The sequence below is a fragment of the Pan troglodytes genome, chromosome 6 (assembly GCF_028858775.2).
Source record: "Pan troglodytes isolate AG18354 chromosome 6, NHGRI_mPanTro3-v2.0_pri, whole genome shotgun sequence".
NCBI classification, from domain to species: domain Eukaryota; kingdom Metazoa; phylum Chordata; class Mammalia; order Primates; family Hominidae; genus Pan; species Pan troglodytes.
Window position 1 is genome coordinate 61,762,598 of NC_072404.2, and position 24,750 is coordinate 61,787,347.

General features: G+C 43.0%; 1 protein-coding gene across 2 annotated transcripts in view; it reads left to right on the plus strand.

Annotated features, from left to right (window-relative positions):
• The window catches only part of NIPSNAP2 (nipsnap homolog 2), a 35,684-nt gene that overhangs the window by 5,470 nt on the left and 5,464 nt on the right, over window positions 1–24,750 (plus strand). The window contains exons 2-7 of one of the 2 annotated variants that reach the window (XM_001158461.7): window positions 8,110–8,249; window positions 8,334–8,379; window positions 11,463–11,557; window positions 12,200–12,270; window positions 13,722–13,862; window positions 14,859–14,890. In XM_001158461.7, coding sequence (XP_001158461.2) covers window positions 8,110–8,249; window positions 8,334–8,379; window positions 11,463–11,557; window positions 12,200–12,270; window positions 13,722–13,862; window positions 14,859–14,890 — 525 coding nt within the window. The remainder of the gene's footprint in view (window positions 1–8,109; window positions 8,250–8,333; window positions 8,380–11,462; window positions 11,558–12,199; window positions 12,271–13,721; window positions 13,863–14,858; window positions 14,891–24,750) is intronic. The other variant, XM_001158023.7, reaches the window with a different exon arrangement.

Consider the following 24,750-nt stretch of genomic DNA (forward strand, 5'->3'; position numbering starts at 1 on the left):
TCATCCTGTGGTCTCAGCGTTAAGTCCTTTCCCTTCTTCGGTTTCCTCTTCCCCGCCTGATCAGCACCCACGAGCTTCTTCTGAATGCACTCCTTTCTCTTCATCCCCACTGCCATCTTAACCCCAGACCATCTAGTGAGTATTTATTGAGTGCCTTCTGCATACCTGGTGCTGCTGGGCATGGCAGCCAGGGTGCCCAGGAAGCATGTTCCTGGCCTTCGTTGCTGCAGCCATATATCACGCTCCTGCCAGGCTGCTTTTGACACTTAGATTTTTTTTTTTTTTTTTTGAAACGGAGTCTTGCACTCTCGCCCAGGCTGGAGAGCAGTGGCGTGATCTTGGCTCACTGCAACGTCTGCCTCCCAGGTTCAAGTGATTCTCCTGCCTCAGCCTCCCGAGTAGCTGGGACTACAGGCGTCTACCACCACACCTGGCCATTTTTTTGGTATTTTTTAGTAGAGACAGGGTTTGGCCATGTTGCCCAGGCTGGTCTTGAATTCCTGACCCCAGATGATCCGCCCACCTCAGCCTCTCAAAGTGCTGGGATTACAGGCATGAGGCACTGCGCTCGTCTGACACTTATATTTTTTTTGAAAACTTGACAGCATCTCACCCTACACAGGATAAAGTCGCCCTCGCCTCGCCCTCACGGTCCTCCCACATGCTCTTCTGCCTTGCTAAACAGCTTGCCATTCCAGACATATGCCATTCAGTGTCATGACTCCATGTCCCTGTACATGTTGTTCCCATTGACTGGAATTAGCACCTGCCTTCTCCACCTGTCTTGCTTGCCCTCCAAAACAGAGCCAGAATGCCCCTACTGGAGTCCCTCCTGCGCCTCCCAGGCCAAGCTGATGGTGGGTTCACTTGAGCTCTTGCAGTGTATGTCTAAGTTTACAGCATCTGTGGCCACTCTGGCTGTTTACTGATAGGTTTTTCCTGTGAGACTGAATAGGCTTGGCATCTGGTTTATCTTTGTATCCATAGAGCCCGGCATAGAATGCTGACTGGATTTCAAGTCTAGTGTTTTGTATAGTGCACCCTTCCTTATCCTCTGGAAAGTGCCCCCTACCATCTTGGCGATTGTCACTGTCAGTTAAGAACCCAGGCCCAAGCCAGATCTTATCATTTGGGCAGCCGTTGGCATAGCTGCGACTCGAATGACTAGATGGGTTGGGCATGTTAGGCAGCTTTGGTCGCCTGACACTCAAAGATTTCAGTTTGACGGTTGGGGGTAGTACTGGCCGGCTTGTTTTTCATTTGTCAAGACGATTGCTGCCCAAGTTCACAAGCAAATGCCACTCAGGTTCTTTTGTGTGTGCTGTGTTGATTTAGTCTCACCCCCTGCTCTGCATTTTTCGATTACTAGCATTGTCACATCCCTTACCTCATTGTACCCACCCAAAGGGGAATCCCTTTGGTATTATTATTTGTTTGTTTGTTTTAGAGGTGGTCTTGCTCTGTTGCCCAGGCTGGAGTACAGTGCATGATCATAGCTCACTACAGCATTGAACTTGTGGGCTCAAGTGATCCTCCTGCCTCAGGTTCCTGGGTAGCTAGGACCATAAGCACGAGCCACCATGCCCAGCTACTCTTTTTATTTTTTTTTGTAGAGACAGGGTCTTCCTATGCTGCCCAGGCTGACTTTGGTGTTTCTGAGATATGAAATAAATGCTCAGTTGGGGTGATTTTTATTTCAAAGGCATCCTTTATTAGTGAAAATATTATCTGTCTATAAATATACATAATATACGTTTGCCTCTGTATTTCTGGAAGGATATACATAAAACTATTAGTAGTCATTGCTTTAGTATTTCTTATTTTAAGTGAAACTCCCTAGTCAGTATTTTTAGACACTTTTTATTATATCCCTTTCTTAATTGCTCATAATTGTTATTCCTAAGCTTTTACAATTTATTTAACAAAAAAAATTGTAGACACAATTTCTGTTTAATGAACTTAAAATCTAAAATAAACACAGAAATTGGCTGGGCACAGTGGCTCACACCTATAATTCCAGCACTTTGGGAGGCCGAGGCAGGCGGATCACCTGAGGTCAGGGGTTCAAGACCAGCCTGGCCAACATGGTGAAAACCCACCTCTACTAAAAATTAGATGGGTGTGGTGGTGGGCACCGCTAGTCTCAACTGCTTAGGAGGCTGAGGCAGGAGAATCACTTGAACCTAGGAGGCGGAGGTTGCAGTGAGCTGAGATTGTGCCATTATTGCCCTCCAGCCTGGGCAACAGAGCAAGACTCTGTCTCAAAAAAAAAAAAAAAAGAACATACAGAAATTACATAGTCCCATAAACAAATCTTAAAACTTTCTACTTTGTGTATCACTAATTTTATATGGTTGCCTTAAAGTAATGGGTAAGTTTCTTTTTTCTTTTTCTTTTTTTTTTTTTTTTGAGACAGAGTTTCACTCTTGTTGCCCAGGCTGGAGTGTAGTGGCGTGATCTCGGCCCACTACACCCTGCACCTCCCGGGTTCAAGCGATTCTCCCTCAGCCTCCTGAGTAGCTGGGATTACAGGCATGCGCCACCATGCCTGGCTAATTTTATATTTTTAGTAGAGACGGGGTTTCTCCATGTTGGTCAGTCAGGTCTCCCGACCTCAGGTGATCCACCCGCCTCCTTGGCCTCCCAAAGTGCTGGGATTACAGGCATGAGCCACTGTGCCCAGCCCATGATATTATTAAACAGATATCCCTAAATGTAGTGTATGTAAAACACTTCAAACTAATTGACAAAATGTGCTTTCATTTTTATTGGAATATGGCTGGGTGTGGTGGTTCACGCCTATAATCCCAGGACTTTGGGAAGCTGAGGCAGGCAGATCACTTGAGCTCAGAAATTCAAGACCAACCTGGGCAGCATGGTGAAACCCTGTCTCTACAAAAAAATACAAAAATTAGTTGGATGTGGTGCTGGGCACCTGTAGTCCCAGCTACTTGGGAGGGGTTGAGACAGGAGGATAGCTTGAACCCGGGAGGTCGAGGCTACAGTGAGCCAAGATCACGCCACTGCACTCCAGCCTGAGTGACAAAGTGAGACCCTGTCTCAAAGAAAAAAAAAATACAGAAGAGAAAAGCACAATATAGACATTATATGGAGAAAGCTGTGTGTCTTTCCCCTCTATCCCTTTAAACCATTTTCTCAGGGAAACCACCATTAATGCTTTCTTAATTTTTAGGAATTTTTATATATAGTAAACACAAATTGGAAGCATCTTCAACTTACATCTGCAAATGCCACTTAATACTATATGTTTTTATCTTACTCACTTTCAAGAAAAATTGCATTTACTGGTATTATTATTTTGCTTGTTTAAAGTGAGTTTGCTTCTTTTTAATCTTTGAAGGATGTGAAAACGTGCTTTTATATTTCTTTATAATTATTTATAGAGCACATTTTATTTTTAATTTCTTTTATTTTATTTTATTATTATTACTTTTTTTGAGATTGAGTCTTGCTGTGTAGCCCAGGCTGGAGTGCAGTGGCACGACTTGGCTCACTGCAATCTCCACCTCCTGGGTTCAAGCGATTCTCCTACCTCAGCCTCCTGAGTAGCTGGGATCACAGGCGTGTGCCACCACACTCAGCTATTTTTTTTTTTTTTTTTTTTTTGTAGTGTTAGTAGAGACAAGATTTCACCATGTTGGCCAGGCTGGTCTTGAACTCCTGACCTCAGGTGATCCACCTGCCTCGGCCTCCCAGAGAGCTGGGATTTAGAAGCGTGAGCCACCACTCCCGGCCAATATATTTGTATTTTTTGTATTTGTAAGTTCACATCATTCAAAAATCTTTATATCTGGTTTCTACCTATTTGAGACAATATCCTATGAATTGGTTTTTAAATTAAAAGAACATCATGTTGGGGAGAAGATTGCTCTGTAATGTTTGTTCAAGAAAGCAGCAAACTAGGCTGAGCGCGGCAGCTCACGCTTGCAATCTCAGCACTCTGGGAGGCTGAGGCTGGCGGATCACTTAAGGCCAGGAATTCGAGACCAACCTGGCCAACATGATGAAACCCTGTCCCTACTAAAAATACAAAGATTAGCCAGATGTGGTGGCATGCACCTGTAGTTCCAGATAGTCAGGAGGCTGAGGTGGGAGAATTGCTGGAACCTGGGAGGCAGAGGTTGCAGTGAGCCGAGATTGCACTACTGCACTCCAACAAGTGCAATGAGACCCTGCCTCAAAAATAAATAAATAAAGCAGCAAACTGATTTTTTAAGCAAAAAAAAAAAAGAAAAGAAAAGAAAAGAAAAAGGCTGCCAGTATCATGTGAAATTTAGAGCCCTACTTCTAAAATACCGTTGCTGCATAAGAATAGGAATTTCTATTATTGTAGTATGAAATCCGTGTGTTCATTTCATGAAGTACTGGGGAATTTGCTCTCATGAGAGTTTTTCTTGTCCCTTGTTTAAATTCCTGGTCCCCCTTTTTAATACCTGGAGTTGCTCTCTCTTTTCCTCTTAATGTTTACCTGGTGGTATCTGGGTGCTTAAGCAAGTCTGCCAAGCAGATTAGAAATACTATTGTAGAAGGCTGGGCGCAGTGGCTAACGCCTGTAATCCCAGCACTTTGGGAGGCCGAGGCAGGCGGATCATGAGGTCAGGAGATCGAGACCATCCTGGCTAACACGGTGAAACCCCATCTCTACTAAAAATACAAAAAATTAGCCGGGCGTGGCAGCGGGCGCCTGTAGTCTCAGCTACTCAGGAGGATGAGGCAGGAGAATGGCGTGAACCTGGGAGGCGGAGCTTGCAGTGAGCCAAGATCATGCCGCTGTACTCCAGCCTGGGCGACAGAGCGAGACTCTGTCTTAAAAAAAAAAAAAAAAAAAGAAATACTGTTGTAGAAAATCATCTAGTGTTTCTAAAGAGATCCCCAAGAAGAGGTTCACACTGGCCCATCAGCATCTGGACTTTTATGTCCAGAAGCACTAAGATTCTGGACATTTATGCTGGCCCTTTGGAATCCCAGTACATTACTGATCTAGGAAAAGACAGAAAAGATCTATGTGTAGGTCAGTTAGAGAGCAAAAGTAGCTGGGCATGGTGGCTCATGCTCGAAATCTCAACACTTCAGGAGGCCAAGGCAGGAGGATCGCTTGAGGCCAGGAGTTCAAGGCCAGCCTGGGCAACCTGGCAAAACCCATTCTCTATAGAAAATACAAAAATTAACCAGGCATGGTGGTGTGCATATGTTGTCCCAGCTAATCTGGAGGCTGAGGTGGGGGAATCGTTTGAGCTCTGGGGGTCAAGGCTGCAGTGAGCCGTGATCACACCAGTGCACTCCAGCCTGGGCAACAGAGTAAGACCCTGTCTCAAAAATAAAAAGAGAACAAAAGTATAAAGGGTATGCTGTGATAGACCTGGCCAGAAGTAAGATCACCAATTATAAAAGGGATCGTGCAGAAAGAAGGGGCAGGAATTCAGAAGGCTACCCTTCTGTATGATTCCATACATACGATGTTCTAGAAAAGGCAAAACTGAGGGACAAGGAACACAGCAGTGGTTGCTAGAGATGGGGAGAGGGGTTGATTATAAAAGGATTAACTTCAAGGGGTGAAGAAACTGTTGTGATGCTGGTTACATTACTTTAGGCATTTGTCAAAACTCAGTACTGTCTGCCAAAAAAGTACATTTTATTGTACATAGATGTGAAAAACCAAGAAGATGAGGGAAACGCTGTTTGTCATTTGATCATGGTTACATAAAGTTCAGAAGAGGGCTGAGCGCAGTGGCTCACACCTATAATCCCAGCACTTTGGGAGGCCGAGGTGGGCAGATCACTTGAGGTCAGGGGTTGAAGACCAGCCTGGCTAACATGGCAAAACCCTGTTTCTACTAAAAATACAAAAATTAGCCGTGCACGGTGGCACACCATGTAGTCCCAGCTACTCAGGAGGCTGAGGCGGGAGAATCGCTTGAACCTGGGAGGTGGAGGTTGCAGTCAGCTGAAATGGTGCCACTGCACTCCAGCCTGGCAACAGAGCGAGATTCTCTCAAAAAAAGTGTGTGTGTGTGTGTGTGTGTGTGTGTGTGTGTGTAGAAATTGTTCAGATAGTTCAGAAGGTTATACAATGAAAAGAAAAAACCTTTACTCCCACCCCAGGCCCAGTCATGTTCCCCAGATGTCATCACCCTTTAACAGCTCACTCTGTATGTGTATATATAGTGCTGTTCTGTGCCGGCTTTTTTACAGAATTTATCTTGGAGATGTCAGCACATCAGTGCACATAAATCTACCTCATTCTTTTTATCGAGTGCATATTTTCTGACGGGGAGTATTTCCTAATTTATGTGGCCAGTCTGCATTAATGGCTATTCAAATGGCCTATGCCAGGAGATAACTGGAAACAAGACAGCAATGAATATTTGTATGCATTCAACTTTGTGCACCTGTCTAAATATAGCTGGCCGTAGGACATAACCACAAGTGTCATTATTGGGCTGAAGTCATACACAGTTTCCATTTTGATATGGATGATGCCACACTGCCCTCTTGGGAGGTCAACAAATTTGTATTCCTATTAGCTGGCATATGGGAGTTCAACATGCACATAGATATTTGTGAAGTAGGGCCAATTGCAGTGGTTTACACCTATAATCCCAGCACTTTGAGAGGCTGAAGTGGGAGCATTGCTTGAGGCCAGGAGTTTGAGAACAACTTGGGCAACATAGCAAGACCCCATCTCTACAAAAAATTTTAAAAAATTAACCATGCAAGATGACATATGCCTCTAGTCGCAGCTTCTCAGGAGGCTGAGGTGGGACGGACGATCACTTGAGCCCAGGAATTTGAGGCTACAGTGAACTACAGTGAGCTGTTGCACCACCACACACCAGCCTGGGTGACAGGGCAAGACCCAGTCTTAAAAAAAGAAAGAAATCCATGAGTAAAGTATAGTTTGTGACTTGAGTCAAATTTATCCTCACTTTCTGAAAGCATTCACAATAGAAATTTAATTATAAGATGAAAATTAGCAATGTGTTAATAAAGTTGGTATTCTGAGGTTTGTGGGGGCAGTTAAAAAATTTTTGATTTTTAAAGTTAATTTTTACAAATCTTGATTTTTTTTTGGCCAGGCTCGGTAGCTCCTGCCTGTAATCCTAGCACTTTGGGAGGCTGAGGCAGGTGGATTGCCTGAGCTCAGGAGTTCATGACCAGCCTGGGCAACACAGTGAAACCCCATCTCTACTAAAATACAAAAAATTAACTGGGCGTGGTGGTGTGTGTCTGTAATCCCAGTTACCCTAGAGGGTGAGGCAGGAGAATCGCTTGAACCTGGGAGGCGGAGGTTGCAGTGAGCCCAGATCGTGCCACTGCACTCCAGCTTGGGCGATAGAGCGAGACTCCATCTAAAAAAAAAAAAAATTTTTGATTTTTAATTTACTTGAGGGGTAAATTTTTTTTAAAGAAAGAATGTATTTCATTTTCCTTGTATTTTTAAAATATTTTTATTGTGGTAAAACATATATACATAAAATTTGCCATTTAAACCATCTTAAGTGCATAATTCAGTGGCATTACTTATATTCACAATGTTGTACAATCATCACCACTATCTGTTTCCAAATCAGATAATATTTTTTAAATTGTGGCAAAATGTACGTAATGTAAAATTCACCATTTTAACCATTTTAAGCATACAGTTCAGTGGCATTGAGTAGATTCACATTTTGGGGAAACATCACTACCATTCATCTTGAGAATTTCTTCATCTTCCCAAACTGAAACTCCTTACCCCAACCTCCCCTTTCCTCACCTCCTGGCAACCTCCGTTCTGCTTTCTGTCTCTGTGGGTTTATCTACTCTAGGTATCCATGTGTATTTTTTCTGTGTCAAAAATTGCTTTGAAAAACACATAGTGCAAATTGCAAAGATAAATGTGGGCTCTCTTATAGGAGTGCCACACATTTTACATTTTTCTTTGCTTCCGCTTCTTGGAGTGCATGCTGTTGTCATGGAAAGCAGGTATTCTGTGGTAGCCCAGGTTCTGGAACGGTGCCTAGAATAGCTGCTCACTGTGTTTGCCAGGTGAACTGATGGATATATGAAAACAGTATACTGCGTGACAACACCTTTGTTATTCCATAGGACATGGACATCTTCCAGCAACAGATCTCGAGAAGACAGCTGGCTAAAATCCTTATTTGTCCGGAAAGTTGATCCAAGAAAAGATGCCCACTCCAATCTCCTAGCCAAAAAGGAAACAAGCAATCTATACAAATTACAGTGTGAGTGACAGGTTTGCTATCTTCATAGTTGACTTTTTTTCCCCTTTGTTCCTAAGTTTATCGTTGAATTTTCTTTTGTTTCAGTTCACAATGTTAAACCGGAATGCCTAGAAGCATACAACAAAATTTGGTGTGTATACCAAACTATCCTTTACTTGGGGAAAAATAATGACTTTATTTGTTAGTTAATTCCACTAACACTTGATAGCATAGAGAGAGATCTTTCATCCCTCTCTTTTGAAGCTGAACATTCAGAGGCTCTTAAACTGAGCTTCGTGTGGGATTGCGGAAGGCGTTTTGATTTTAAGCACTCACACAGCTAAATCATCATATAGGCTATCAGACTTTAGAATGTTACCAGACTCTTGTGTTTGGAGGAACTTTGCCAGGCTGTCTAGTCCATCTACTTATCCAGTGCTGGAGTCCTTTCCACAGACCTTCCTGACTGCCTGTCCTGAAGTAAGTTCCATCTCTGGACAGCTCTGAGTGTTAGGAATAAGAATTCACATCTCTGAGTCCTTCATTGATTCCCCTAAGTAAAACTGCCCTGTGAGAGTCCTGTATGTATTCGAACATAGCTGCCATTTCTTCCCAACTCCTCTGTTCTCCAGGATCCAAGTCCCTTCCGCTGATTCTCCTATGATTTGAGATCTAAACCTGCTTACAGAATTTGTAAACTTTAAGACGAAAGGGGAGAACTAAGCTTACCAGCTTTTAAGTTAACAGAAATAGTATTTTAATGACCCATGGTGAGCAAATGTGAAGAAAAAGGTTTTTTGTTTTGTTTTGTTTTGTTTTTACCTTTAATATCTACTACGTTCTTAAGAAAGCAAACAATTTTGTCCCTATAATCAGCATACTTTTTAGAAGAAAAACCTTTTGTTTTTTATTGTTTTGTTTTTGAAGATAGCTTATGAAATGTAACAATAGCATTGAATTTCTTGCTCATTCCAGCACATTTCTCTTTATTAAAAAATGCCCTTAAAACAAAGCAGATGTTTATTTCTAAGTCTTTTCTCATGAAAATGGAATTTTTCCCTATGCCGATGTTGTCCTGGATTACCTTTTTTGTCCTGTCTTATCACTTCGTCTCCTGTCTCGGGTTTCTGGCTGTCTGTTCCTATTTCTATTTGATGTTGTGCTCTCACTTCACACCCAGCATGTAGAATCACCTTGCTCTTCCAACTTCCCTGTCTGTGCCACTCACCTTGTTTTACTCAGCCCGTTCCTTAGTTCTCTGTGGTGAATCTGTCACCTAAGCCATGCATTCTTCATCGGACATGTATTTTGGTTCTCTTGTTTCCTTCTCCATCTCCCTCTCCAAGCCTCTCGAGCCCCATTCCCAAGTAGCTTTTTTTCTGACTACCTTTCTGGGCTCCAAGCTATACCTGTGTCTCCTTCCTGCCCTGCAGTACATTACCCCAAAGTTTGTCAGATTGATCTGCTTGAGTTCTGTTTTCTTTTTTCATCACGTTTTTTCTTTTCTCTGAAACTTTCAGCAGCTCCCTGTTTCCAGAACATAAAGACTTAACTCCTGCCTGGTTTTTAGGGGTCCCAGTAATGGGATTCTGCCCAACCCATCCAGTTCTGGGTACAAGTACTGCCTGCCTTACAATCTCCATTCAGGTAAGGCCAGGGCTCCTAAGAGCAGGTTTGGGGTCCCCAGCAAAGAGGAGTGGCTACAAATCCATGCGTGACTTTGTGTTGGTGAAAAACCTAGGCCCCGTTGCCAGGCCCCTTTCTGGACCCCACCTGAATCATGTGTACTGGGCTTCCTCCTGGGCACTGCCTCCAATGCAGGGTTGTCTATTCCTGCTCATGTCATGCGACGAAAAGGAAATGTTGGACATACATTTCCCTAGCAGAATCCCTCTTTCCCTGTCCTCGATTTTCATTGATCCCATGTTATTTCTGAACATTCATGAGTCACGCATCAGATACATTTAATATCAGATCCTAATTTAAAAAGTAAATGCTACTCTTCCAAAAGTACACATGATGTGGTCACTATACTGGGTCATAAAGATGTATGGGTTTTCAGTTAGTTAGACTTAGACCGTTTTGAAACTTTTCTCTGTTAACCATTTATATATCCCTGGTCGTATGGAGCTCCAGTGGTGCAGTCGGTTAGCACATGGTACTTACATACCCTTGGTCCTGTAGCCCCAGCATGTGGTGGTGATCACTAGTTAAATATCAGAGTCAGCAAATAGTGTGAACAGGTTCCATTTCTTGCCCTTGATCCCCTTTTGCATCCATTGTTGAATCTGTATGATACTTTTTCATCATAATTTTTCTATTCAAAAAGTGTGCAGGTTTTAGCTTTTCTCTTGGTGTAAAACAGTTACACTCTTCCCTTTGCCTTTCCCTGTACATTAGAATCTATACCATAGGAAAGCTTCCATGGAACCAAGCTCCACTCTGACACCCCTGTTAAATTCATACACTGCCGTGACCTGTCATGGCTTTGTCCCTGTCCCTGCACAATGCGCGGGAATGAATTGGTTGGTGTGTTCGGTGCGAGACTACGTGACACCCCTCCCATCCCCTTGGCCCATTGAATTGAGTAGAACATAATTTATGCTTCGCATTGTATCTTTAATTTTTATTCTTCTGCCATGTTGATGCCCTTGGGGACTATTGGAGGTTGGAGTCGCTTCCAGACTATGTTGTGTTCCAGCTGTCTTCTTGCTCCTTCCTGAAGGCCAGCTTGTTCTCTGCTCCTGTTACCTCTGCCTGCTGGTACTGCTTGTGTTGTCTGCCTCTGTCTTGAACATTACTTTCCTCCCTTTCCATCTTCCTTATTTCTTCCGTGTTCTTTTCTACTATTCCCCGTCTCTCATTCTTCCTGTCTTTGGAACCAACAGAATGTTTTTTGGTGATGTCGTTTTTTTTCCCCTCAAATGGAAAATAGTAGACCCATAGCTCCCAAAATCCTGGGACCTTTGGTTTTTCTTTATCATCTTTATACTGATTGAACAACTCTTCTAGATAGTTGGGGTATCAGAAACCTAAGCTTCTGATCAGCAGGGTGTTGGAATACAACATAATTCAGCTAAAAGGTTAATTCCACATGCCGTTTTATCATGATGTTCTAAGGTCAGTTGTTAGAACACAGAGTAGGTGGTCTTTTTCCTGTTACTGATCAGGTGCTGTCCACCTGGTCAAATTTTGCTGGTTGTTTAATTAGTGTTGCTGTTTCTTCTCTTTAAGTCAAGAGGTGTTGCCAAAGATTCACGAAGATAAACACTACCCTTGTACTTTGGTGGGGACTTGGAACACGTGGTATGGCGAGCAGGACCAAGCTGGTAGGAAGCGAAGTCTTTGGAATAAACACTTCTTCCTTAAGCCTTATGTAACACTTAAGTAATTTTCTAATTTAATGCTTGTTCTTATCATCAAAGCTTTCCAAGTCTCAGTCTAATTTTATGATTAAAGTAGTTTCTTCAACAATTCATTGCGAAAATGGTTTTAAAATTGTTTTTAATGTTTGAATCTATTATTGAACCGTTATGATGTAACTCATAGGCCAAAACATGGGGCATTACAGTTTTTTTGTTTTTTGAGACAGAGTCTTGCTCTGTTGCCCAGGCTGGAGTGCAGTGATGAGTATCTAGGCTCACTGCGACCTCTGCCTCCCGGGTTTAAGCGATTCTTCTGGTTTAGCCTCCCAAGTAGCTGGAAATACAGGTGCCCACCACCACACCCAGGTAATTTTTGTATTTTTAGTAGAGACGGGGTTTCACCATGTTGGCCAGGCTGGTCTGGAACTCCTGACCTCAAGTGATCCGCCTGTCTCAGCCTCCCAAAGTGCTGGGATTACAGGCATGAGCCACCACACAACCAGCCTACAGTTTTGTGCTGTGTTAACGTTATACCTATCTAGAACATTTTCAAGTAGTAGTATCATGAAATTCTAAATGTATACTGTCTTTTAAAATGCATTTCAGTCCACCTCTGGAGGTATGAAGGAGGCTATCCAGCCCTCACAGAAGTCATGAATAAACTCAGAGAAAATAAGGTAATGATATTGAAAAATGTTTACTTAGACTAGTGATATATAGATGTTAGTACAGAATTAAATGACTTTTCTGTCTTCAGTTTTTGTTAATAAACTTCATTTTTTGTAACAGAAATTTTATTGTTTGGACTCCTGAAGTTGTATTTAAACATAAACAGTTGTAATACTATTCAAACAACAATTCTGACCGGGTGCGGTGGCTCACGCCTGTAATCCCAGCACTTTGGGAGGCCAAGGCAGGCGGATCACGAGGTCAGGAGATCGAGACCATCCTGGCTTACACAGTGAAACCCCGTCTCTACTAAAAAAAATACAAAAAAATTAGCCGGGCTTGGTGGCAGGCACCTGTAGTCCCAGCTACTCGGGAGGCTGAAGCAGGAGAATGGCGTGAACCCGGGAGGTGGAGCTTGCAGTGAGCTGAGATTGCGCCACTGTACTCCAGCCTGGGCGACAGAGCAAGACTCTGTCTCAAAAAAAAAAAAAAAAAAAAAAATTCTTATTGTTCTTATTATAAAAGTCAATTATGCTTTGAAACTGATAAGGTGGTACTTTGAAACCGGTGACTGGGCTGGGTGCGGTAACTCATGCTTGTAATCCCAGCACTTTGGGAGGCCAAGGCAGGCATATCAGTTGAGGCCAGGAGTTTGAGACCAGCCTGGCCAACATGGCAAAACCTCATCTCTACTAAAAATACAAAAATTAGCCGAGCATGGTGGTGCACAACTGTAATCCCAGCCACTCGGGAGGCTGAGGCACGAGAATTGCTTGAACCCAGAAGGCAGAGGTTGCAGTGTGCCGAAACTACACCGCTGCACTACAGCCTGGGCAGCAGAGTGAGACTCTGCCTCAAAAAAACAACACAAAAAAACCCCCAAAAGACTGGTGACTGGTGTATCAGTCAGCATGGCAGGCACAATTAGCTCTGGATGACCTAAAACTGTGTAATTCAGGAACTGTTTGTCACACACATAGAGTTTATCTTGGGCTGACTTTGCTTTCCACCCTCCCTTCACTAGCAGGTGCTTGTCAATAGGGAGAAATTTAAAAGCCACACATCATTAAGAAAGAAATTCTTTTGAATAGATTCCCAGACAAATATAAATAGGTTTTGAATTATCTGCTCTTTTGTAGTCTGCATGCTACTTCTATTGATGTGCCATCAAACACTGTTAGAAGAATCTAAAAATATAGCAAATTAAATTTGTTTGCATTGCCACCTAAATAATTAGGATGACCAAGTAATTTGTCATCTAAACCTGGACACTTTTGAGAATGAAAAGGAATGCTGTTAATGATTATGCAAGCTCAACAGATGTAAACTGGGACTGTCTCAGGCCAACTGGGACCTGTTGATTACCCTATTATAGTATTCTGTAGGAACATCAGTGTTACTGAAATGGGCTTAATGTAAGTATCAGAAGATTTCATGAGCACATTTTTTTCACTCAAAGGAATTTTTGGAATTTCGTAAGGCAAGAAGTGACATGCTTCTCTCCAGGAAGAATCAGCTCCTGTTGGAGTTCAGTTTCTGGAATGAGCCTGTGCCAAGATCCGGACCTAATATATATGAACTCAGGTCTTACCAACTCCGAGTAAGTACAGAAATATAAGTTATTCCTTTTACTCCTCTGTGAAAAAGCACAAGCATTTTGTAAGGCTGACAACAGAACTTGTGTGTACATTCTGTGATGTGTGTCTAGCATTATATATATATATATGTATATATATATATATTTTTTAAGACTGGGTCTCACACTGTCACCAAGGCTAAGCTCTTTTGCTTTTTATGGCCTTACACATAAAGCTTATTATTTGATATTTTTCTAAATAACATATTTGTTTTTAAGAAGAAAGACCTAAAGTGCAGGATAAGGTACAATATGTAACATCTGTTGTGGTTAAAGGAGAGCAGCTAATAAACACTGTGACTGTTGAACAAATTATATAACATGATAAGAGTAAAAGGCAATAATATCTTATAACACTTTCTAGAAATTTTCCTACTGAGGACTAGAAAGAAAGCCCCCACATAACAGCATTATTAAAGTGGCTAATGCCTGTAATCCCAGCACTTTGGGAGGCCAAGGTTGGAGGATTGCTTGAGCCAGGAAGTTTGAGACCAGCCTGAACAACATAGTGAGACCCTGTCTCTATTAAATTAAAAAGTAAAGTTTTGGCTGGGTGTGGTGGCTCATGCCTGTAATCCCAGCTTTTTGGGAAGTCAAGGCAGGTGGGTGACCTGAGGTCAGGAGTTTGAGACCAGCTTGGCCAACATGGTGAAACCCCATCTCTTACTAAAAATATAAAAAATTAGCCAGGCATGGTGGCGGGCGCCGGTAATCCCAGCTACTCAGGAGGCTGAGGCAGGAGAATTGCTTGAACCCAGGAGGCGGAGGTTGCAGGAGCTGAGATTGAGCCACTGCACTCCAGCCTGGGCGACGGAGCAAGAGTCTGTCTCAAAAAAAAAAAAAAAAAAGGTTTTTTGAAGTTAGTTTTGTCACTTAATGTTTTTTCTACTGCTGTTTGCTATTTCTGTATTTTTTTTTTTCACAGAAGAACTAACAAACCAAATCTAAATCTGTTTTCAGCCAGGAACCATGATTGAATGGGGCAATTACTGGTGAGTATATTACTGAATGGTGATTTTTTAAGTCTTGTGAATAGATTAGTTTAGGCCATAGTGTTAATTCTAGGGAAAAAAATCTGAGGATAGTACCGTGACTTAACACTACACTAATGTTTCGTTTGATGTTTTTATTATGAGATTTTTCAAACATACAAAACTAGAGAGAATAATGGGGCTCCCCTTCCACATCCATCTCTTAGCTTCAATAATTAACACATGGCCAATCTTGTTTAGGCCTAACTCCTTCAACCCAGATTGTTTGGAATTAAATCCCAGACAGCATTCTATTTCATTCATAAATATTTCAGTACTATATATATTTCTAAAAGATAAGCACCTTTTTTTTAAAAGCAAAACCAATATTGCATAAGGTTAGTTTACATACTTCTTGGATATCATCTTTTCTGAAACGTTACTTTTGTCATATATACACACCATGTCAATAATAGTTTCTTCTTTTTTTCCTTGCTAGTTTGAGTAGAAAAATAACAATTTTTCCACAAGTTGATATGTAGATTCAGCAGAATCCCTATCAAACTCCCAGCAGGCTTTAGAAGTGCAAAAGACTAGCCAGGTGCACTGTGGCTCATGCCTGTAATCCCAGCACTTTGGGAAGCCAAGGCAGGAGAATCACTCAAGTCCAGGAGTTCAAGACCAGCCTGGGCAACATAGTAAGACCTCCAACCTCTACCAAAATAAATAAATAAATAAAACTAGCCAGGTGTGATGCCACATGCCTGAGGTCCCAGGTATTTGGGAGGCTGAGTAAGAGAATTGCTTAAGCCCAGAAGATGGAGTTTGCAGTGAGCCAAGATTGCACCACTGCACTCCAGCCTGGGCAACAGAGTGAGACCCTGTCTCAAAAAAAAAAAAAAAGTCCGGGCATGTTGGCTCACACCTGTAATCTCAGCACATTGGGAGGCTGAGGTGGGCAGATCACCTGAAGTTAGGAGTTCGAGACCAGCCTCGCTAACATGGCAAAACCCCATCTCTACTAAAAATATAAAGATTAGCCGAGCGTGGCGGTGCACTCCTGTAATCCCAGCTACTTGGGAGGCTGAGGCAGGAGAATTGCTTGAACCCAGGAGGCAGAGGTTGCGGTGAGCTGAGATCGCACCACTGTGCTCTAGCCTAGGTGACAGAGTGAGACTCCTTTTCAAAAAAATAAAATAAAAATAAAAATAAAGACTGGGCATGATGACTCATGCCTGTAATTCCAGCACTTTGGGGAGGCTGAAGGAGGAGGATTGCTTCAGCCCAGACATTTGAGACTTTGAGACCAGCCTGGGCAACATGACGAAACCCCGACTCTACAAAAAAATACAAAAATTAACCGGGCATGGTGGCACACACTTGTAGTCCCAGCTCCTCGGGAGGCTGAGGTGGGAGGATCACCTGAGCCTTAAAGGTGGAAGCTGCAGTGAGCCATGATTGTGCTACTATTCAGCCTGGGAGAGAATAAGACCCTGTCTCAAAAAAATAAAAAATTAGGGCGGGGATGGTGGCTCACACCTGTAATCCCAGCACTTTGGGAGGCCAAGGTGGGAAGATCACTTGAGGTCAGGAGATTGAGACCAGCCTGACCAACTTGGTGAAACCCTGTCTCTACTAAAAATACAAAAATTAGCCACGTATGGCGGTGTGCACCTGTAGTTCCAGCTACTCAGGAGGCTGAGGCAGGAGAATCACTTGAACCTGGGAGACAGAGGTGGTAGTGAGCCAAGATCACCCCATTACACTATAGCCTGGGTGACAGTAGACTGTTTCAAAACAAAACAAAAAAATGCCTTACTTTCAGTGATACTAAAAAAAAAAAATTTTAATTAAAAAGACAAGTCATATACTGGAATAAAATATTTGCAAATCATATGTCTGATAAGCAAATTGAATTCAGAATAGATAAATAATTCTTACAACTCAATAATAAGAATACAGATAACTCAATTAAAAAATGGGTAAAGAATTTGAAAAGACAGCAGCTGGGTGTGGTGGCTCACACCCATAATCCTAGCACTTTGGGAGGCCAAGGCAGGAGGATCGCTTGATGCTAGGAGTTGGTGACCAGCCTGGGCAACATGGTGAAACCCTGTCTCTATAAAAAACAAAACAAAACAAAAAAACTTGCCAGGCGTGGTGGTGGCACATGCCTGTAGTCTCAGCTATTCAGGAGGCTGAGGTGGGAGGATTGCTTGAGCCTGGGGAGGTGGAGACTGCAGTGAGCCATGATCATGCCACTGCACTCCCAGTGAGACCCTGTCTCACAAAAATAAAAAATAAATTGAAAATGGAATTAGTGTGATTCAGCAGTCCCACTTCTGGGTATATATCCAACAGAATTCAAAGCAGATCTCAAAAAGATTTGCATACCCATGTTTATCATAGCTTTATTTGCAGTAGCCAAGAGGTAGAAACAACCCACATATCCATCAATAGATAAATGGATAAAGAAATTGTGGGCTGGGTGCGGTGGCTCACACCTGTAATCCCAGCACTTTGGGAGGCCAAGGCAGGCTGGTCACCCGAGCTCAGGAGTTTGAGACCAGCCTGGCCAACATGGCAAAACCCCGTCTCTACTAAAAATACAAAAATTAGCTGGGCGTGGTAGCGTGCACCTGTAGCCCCAGCTACTCAGCAGGCTGAGGCAGGAGAATCACTTGAACCCGGGAGGTGGAGGTTGCAGTGAGCTGAGATCGCGCCACTGCACTCCAGCCTGGCAACAGAGCGAGACTTCATCCCCCGCCTCCAAAAAAGAAGGAAGTCTTGTCTTATACTGCAATATGGTGAACCTTGAGGAGGATGTAATGCTAAGTGAAATAAGAGGACAAATAGTGTATCATTCTCCTTATGTGAAGTATCCAGTGTTGCCAAAATCATAGAAACAGAAAGTGGAAAGGTGGTTGCCGGGAGCTGGGCAGAGAGGGAATACGGAATTGGTGTTTATTGAGTTTAGAGTTTCAGTTTTACAAAATGAAAATGTTTTTGGAGATCTGTGGCATAACAGTGTAAATATACTGGACACTGCATAAAAATGGGTAAGATGGTAAATTCAATAAAAAATACGTTTAAAAAATGTTTAGGCCAGGTGCAGTGGCTCACAGCTACTTTGGGAGGCTAAGGTGGGCAGATCACCTGAGATCAGGAGTTTGAGACCAGCCTGGGCAACATGGTGAAACCCCATCTCTGCAAAAAATAAAAAAATTAACCAGGTGTGGTAGCACATGCCTGTAATCTCAGCTGCTTGGGAGGCTGAGGCACGAGAATCACTTGAACCTGGAAGGCAGAGGTTGCAGTGAGCTGAGATTGTGCCACTGCACTTCAGCCTGGGCTACAGACCCTGTATCAAAAAAAAAAAATTTTTTTTTAAATAAATTTTAAAACTTTTTAATGGGCAAAGGATTTGAATAGGATTTCACCAAAGAAAATACATGAATGCCCATAAGCTTATGGAAAGGGACTCAACCTTCTTAGTCATTATGGAAATGCAAAGTGAAACTATAATGGGATACCAGTTCCTGCGCACTGGGACAGCTGTAACTTAAAAGAGGTAGATAATAATGTGTTAGTGAGGTGAGGAGAAAGTGGACCCTTCTGATATTGCTGATGGGAATGTAAAATGGTGCAGCCACTTTGGAAATAGTCTAGTAGTCCCTCAGAAATTACATGTGGGCTTGGACGCAGTGGTTCACGCCTGTAATCCCAGCACTTAACGAGGCTGAGGGCGCGGATCACCTGAGGTCAAGAATTCGAGACCGACCTGGCCAACGTGATAAGACCCCATCTGTGCTAAAAATAAATACCAAAAACGTAGCCGGGCATGTTGGTGTGCACCTGTAATCCCAGCTACTCAGGAGGCTGAGGCAGGAGAATTGCTTGAACCCAGGAGGTAGAGGTTGCAGTGAGCCAAGGTCACGCCTCTGCACTCCAGCCTGGGTGACAGAGCAAGACTCCATCTCAAAAAAAAGAAAAGAAAAATTACATATGACCCAGCAATTTCATTCCTGGGTGTCTACCCAAAAGATACCATCCATATAAACACTTATACATATGTGTATAAGTGTTTCTTATACAAGAATCTTTCCTCCTTGGATCATCAAAGGCTAAATAATGCAAATTAGAAAGCAAACATCCATGTAAACACTTAAGTGACCATAGCAGCATGTTTTATAATAGCCAACAAGTAGAAACAACCTAAATGCCCATCAGCAGAGGGTGGGATTAGCCAGAGGGCCAGTTTACTAGCCCTGCTTTAAATGATAAAGCTGTCCATGTCCTCCCAGGAGCTACCTTAAATTCAAAACACAAGAAACACAAGAAGCATGCTGATTACAATTGTAACAAAATACCAGCTTTCACCATTATGATTTAATACCGTTTTTAGAAATCCTGACTATTATAATATGAGAAAAGACAGAGACATACAAAGCCTCAATAGGCCGGGTGCTATGGCTCACGCCTCTAATTCCAACACTTCGGGCGGCTGAGGTGGGAGGATCCCCTGAGCCCAGGAGTTCAAGACCAGCCTTGGCAACATGGTGAAACCTCATCTCTACAAAAAATACTAAATTAGCCAGGTGCAGTGGTGCACTTGCCTGTAGTCCCAGCTACTCTGGAGGCTGAGCAGGAAGATCACTTGAGCCCTCGCTGTTGAGGCTGCAGCAAGCCATAATCATGCCATTCCACTCCAGCCTGGGCAACAGAGCAAGATCCTGTCTCGAAAAAGCCTCAATAATTAAGAGGGATGCAAGAATAAATTATTGACCATTGGTTAGCTGAAGTCAGTGCCTAGGACAGGAAATGGAAAGAAAAACACTAGTGACATTTAGGGTTCTGTGATGGTGAGATTGTTGGTGTTTTCTTTTTACCAGTCTCCATACTTACTTCATTATGGGATTTCTTTGGAAGCTAAAAATACTGCCTGGGCATGGTGGCTCACGCCTGTAATCCCAGCACTTTGGGAGGCTGAGGCAGACAGATCACTTGAGGTCAGGAATTTGACACCAGCCTGGCCAACATGGTGAAACCCTGTCTACTAAAAATACAAAAAAAAAAAAAAAAAAAAAAATTTAGCTGGGTGTGGTGGCGAGCACCTGTAGTCCCAGCTACTCAGGAGATGGAGGCTGCAGTGAGCCAAAATGGCACTACTGCACTCCAGCCTGGGCGACAGAGTGAGACTCCATCTCAGAATATATATATAATTTTGAAACATTGGAATAGTTTCCTAAAATAATCTGAAGCATACATCTATATCTAATTCAACAAAAGATTTATAGCATTTTTTTTCTTTGAAACTTAACATATTTCTGTACCTTAATTTTTGTTTCTTTTCTTTTTTTTTTTTTTTGAGACGGAGTCTTGCTCTGTCACCCAGGCTGGAGTGCAGTGGTGCGAACTCGGCTCACTGCAAGCTCCGCCTCCCAGGTTCACGCCATTCTCCTGCCTCAGCCTCCCGAGTAGCTGGGACTACAGGCACCAGCCATCACACCCGGCTAATTTTTTGTGTGTTTTTTAGTAGAGACGGGGTTTCACTGTGTTAGCCAGGATGGCCTCGATCTCCTGACCTCATGATCCGCCCGCCTTGGCCTCCCAAAGTGCTGGGATTACAGGCATGAGCCACCGTGCCTAGCCTGTTTTTCGTTTTTAGGGGGAGATGTGTGTGTTTATTTCTTTGAAGTAATTATGTTAACTCTTACTTTTCTTTGGCAACTTGCTATTTCTGTTTCCTAAGCTGGCATTTCATAACTATTTACCCACAAAGGGGGAGGCCACATGGTGCTGAGAAAAAGCTCTGGGTTTGAGTTACTTGACAGCTCTCACCCTGAAAAGAGAACTTGTACCTTTTTGCCTTTTTTTTTTACTTCAACTTATATCTTTTCTTTTTTCTTTTTCTTTTTTTTTTTTTTTTGAGACGGAGTCTTGCTCTGTTGCCCAGGCTGGAGTGCAGTGGCGCAGTCTCGACTCACTCCAATCTCTGCCTCCTGGGTTCAAGCGATTAGCCTGCCTCAGCCTCCCAAGTAGTTGGGATTACAGGCGTGCACCGCCACACCTGGCTAATATGTTTTGTATTTTTAGTAGAGACAGAGTTTCGCCATGTTGGCCAGGCTGATCTCGAACTTCTGACTTCAAGTGATCTGCCTGCCTCAGCATCCCAAAGTGCTGGGATTACAGGTGTGAGCCACCGCGCTCGGCCCCAGTTTTTCTCTTTTTTCGGTTATGAAATTTCCTGCTGTGCATGAAATAATTTCTAAGATCCCTTCTGTCTCCAACAAATAGTTCTGTGATATTTATTTCTAATGAACCTTTCCTCCTTAGATCATCAAAGGCTAAATAATGCAAGTTAGAATTTCTTTTCATTTGAAAACTAAGAAATACATATTTGGTTGTATGCTACTATTATATACAATTTTTGTTCTTTTGTTTTTAGACTATTGTTGTTAATCATGTAGCTACTCACGGAATAGGATTACTCACTAGTTCAATTTTTGCACATTACTGATCAAGACTTGCTCGCCGTGGAATCCACAGGGACATACTGGGGTTATTCAGTTATTTAAAAAATTATTTGACCAGGTGCGGTGGCTCACACCTGTAATCCCAGCACATTGGAAGGCCAAGATGGGCAGATCACCTGAGGTCAGAAGTTCGAGACCAGCCTGACCAACATGGAGAAACCCTGTCTATACTAAAAATAACAAAAATTAGCCAAGTGTGGTGGTGCATGCCTATAATCCCAGCTACTCGGAAGGCTGAGGCAAGAGAATTACTTGAACCCATGAGGCAGAGGTTGCGGCAAGCCAAGATCGCACCATTGTACTCCACTGTGGGCAACAAGAGTGAAACTCTGTCTCAAAAAAAAAATATATATATATATATTATTTATAAAGCCAGTTTAGCATTCAATTTATATTTTGGCACATAGGTAACTAAGATGGTGACCACCTCGTCTGTACAGGCTTCTGATTGTTACCAGGCTAAGGCAAGTATGTTTTCTTTGCCTACCATAACTAAATTACAAAAATTCAGAATGAAATGAATAATCTGGAATATTTATCACTATCAATGAAAGCCAGGTTTTTTTCTTCTGAATAGAGTTAGAATGCACATTGAAGTGATTTGCTTAATTTCAATAATCAGATTTATAATTTCTGTGAAGATATTGATCACTTAATTCTCAATGTAAAGATTAAAGATGTCATCTTATTTGTGGATAATCCATGGGGGCAATAGCAAGAAGTCCCTTTTTCACCATAAAGGAACCCAAGCGCTTGGGTAAGGTTCCCATCATGGCACTGAGCCCATGGTGGATTAGAGCAGAGGTGTAGAGTGATTTTAAGGAGACTGGATTGCTTGAGCCCAGGAGTTCGAGACCAGCCCAAGCAACATAGCAAGGCCCCATCTCAACAACAACAGAAACATAATAAAAAATAAAAAATTGGCTGTGCTTAGTGGTGCAAGCCTGTAGTTCCAGCTACTCAGGAGGCCGGGGCAGGAGGCTCCCTCGAGCCCAAGAGTTCCAGACTGCAGTCAGCTAAGATCATGCCACTGTACTCCAGCCTGGGTGACAGAGTGAGTCTCTGTCTTAAAAAAGGAGACTGGCTTAGTCACTCACAGGAAATCATTCTTACTTGGATTTTTTTCCCCCTTTTGAGATGTTATCATTCAGTATATATGAGGTTTGCCTCCAGGAAGAGAATGCTCAGCCAAGCCAACTCAAGCATCTTGTGCCTTGAGAGTGACATCTTTCACTGTCATTGTTAGTAGGTTGCTATCCTTGTTTATATGCTGCCAGCTCTTTTGAATGAATTAGAGTGAATCTGTCTTCCCAAGTCTTGTCACCTGTGGGACCCTGATATGACTGAGACTTCAGGCCAGAGCCTGGGCAGTGTGGTATGGATTTACTGGGTAACGCATGGTGTGTCATCTCCTGATAGACCTTAACCATGCGTCTTCTGGTGACCTCCCTATGTCATTTGAAGCACCTTCCTTTTCACCTTTGATTCTAGAAGACTGCTTTTGAAAAAATGGGCACATTTTAAAACATTTTTAGGAATTCAGATGCATCACTAAATATTTTTTTTTAAGTGGTGCAAGTATGAAAGGAAAGGGCTCTGAGCCAGGCGCAGTGGCTCACACCTGTAATCCCAGCACTTAGGGAGGCTGGGGTGGACAGATCACTTGAGGTCAGGAGTTCAAGACCAGCCTGGCCAATGTGGTGAAATCCCATCTCTACTAAAAATACAAAAATTAGCCAGGCGTGGTGGTGCACACCTGTAATCCCAGCTACACAGGAAGCTGAGGCAGGAGAATAGCTTAAACCTGGGAGGCAGAGGTTGCAGTGAGCCGAGATCCCGCCACTGCACTCCTGGGTGGCAGAGTAAGACTCCGTCTGAAAAAAAAAAGGGCTGTAGGCTGGCCTGGTGGCTCATGCCTGTAATCCCAGCAGTTTGGGAGGCCGAAGCAGGGCAGATCGAGACCAGCCTGGCCAACATGGCGAAACCTCATGCCTACCAAAAATACAAAAAATTAGCCAGACGTGGTGGTGGGCGCCTGTAATCCCAGCTACTTGGGAAGTTGAGGCAGGAAAATCGCTTGAACCCAGAAGGTGGAGGTTGCAGTGAGCCAAGATCATACCATTGCATTCCAGCCTGGGCAACAGCGAGACTCCAGCTAAAAAAAAAAAAAAAAAAAAAAAAAAAAACCGAGCGTGATGTCATGTGCCCATAACCCCAACTACTCAGGAGGCTGAGACACGAGAATAACTTGAACCCAGGAGATGGAGATTGCAGTAAGCTGAGATCACGCCGCTGCACTCCAGCCTGGGAGACAGAGGAAGACTGTTTCAAAAAAAATTAAAGAGCTGATACCTTTTGCAGTGGGAAATTCTTAAAGTTTTAAGCCAAGTGCCTATTTTTAACTGATCATAGTGTGATGTCCACAGAGGCACAATGTATATTAGTACTTTCTTCCATATTTGGTACATAATGAATGCCTTTGGTACTCATTTTCTGAATGGTTTGCTCTAGTAGGAAAGAAAAAAAAAAAAGCAAGAGGCAGCTTTGCCTGCACTACCGAGGCTGTACCACCAGAAAGCTTCATTCCCATGGTTCCTCCGTATGGCATCCAAGAAGTTGCAGAGTCCCTTGTGTAGTTCAGAGAGCAGGGGTGTATCTCAGGATTTCAGAGTCATCAGCTGCTTTGAAGGTGTGCTTCCTTCACCTGTGTTTTAACACCCTGCCCCAGGGGTGGTCCCTGTCTCCCTTGGGTACAGTGCCCTGTGGCACCTTGGGTGCTCTAGTTCCAGGTTTGCCTCGCTTCCCCTCTGAGGGTGTTCTGGAGAAGCAGTGCTTTTTAAATTGACGGGTCCCATCCTCTGCCAGTTCTAGACTTTATTTCAAGAATCACCAGTGCAACTATATATACGTCTTCAGGTTGCTGTTATTTTTAATAATTATTAAATACTGTACATTTTCTCACAAAAATTAGTATAGCTACAGAAAAGTATGCTTACATTTCATATACATTAAAATGACTTTTAGACCAGGTGTGGTGGCTCACGCCTATAATCCCAGCACTTTGGGAGGCTGAGGCGGGCGGATTACTTGAGGTCAGGAGTTTGAGACAAGCCTGGCCAACATAGGGAAATCTTGTCTCTACTAAAAATACAAAAATTAGCCGAGCATGGTGGCGGGTGCCTGTAATCTCAGCTACTCAGGAGGTTGAGGCAGGAGGATGGCTCGAACCCAGGAGGTGGAGGTTGCAGTGAACTGAGATTGTGTCACTGCACTCCAGCCTGGGTGACAGAATGAGACTCCGTCTCAAATAATAATAAAGTAAATAAAATAACTTTTGATTTGCCT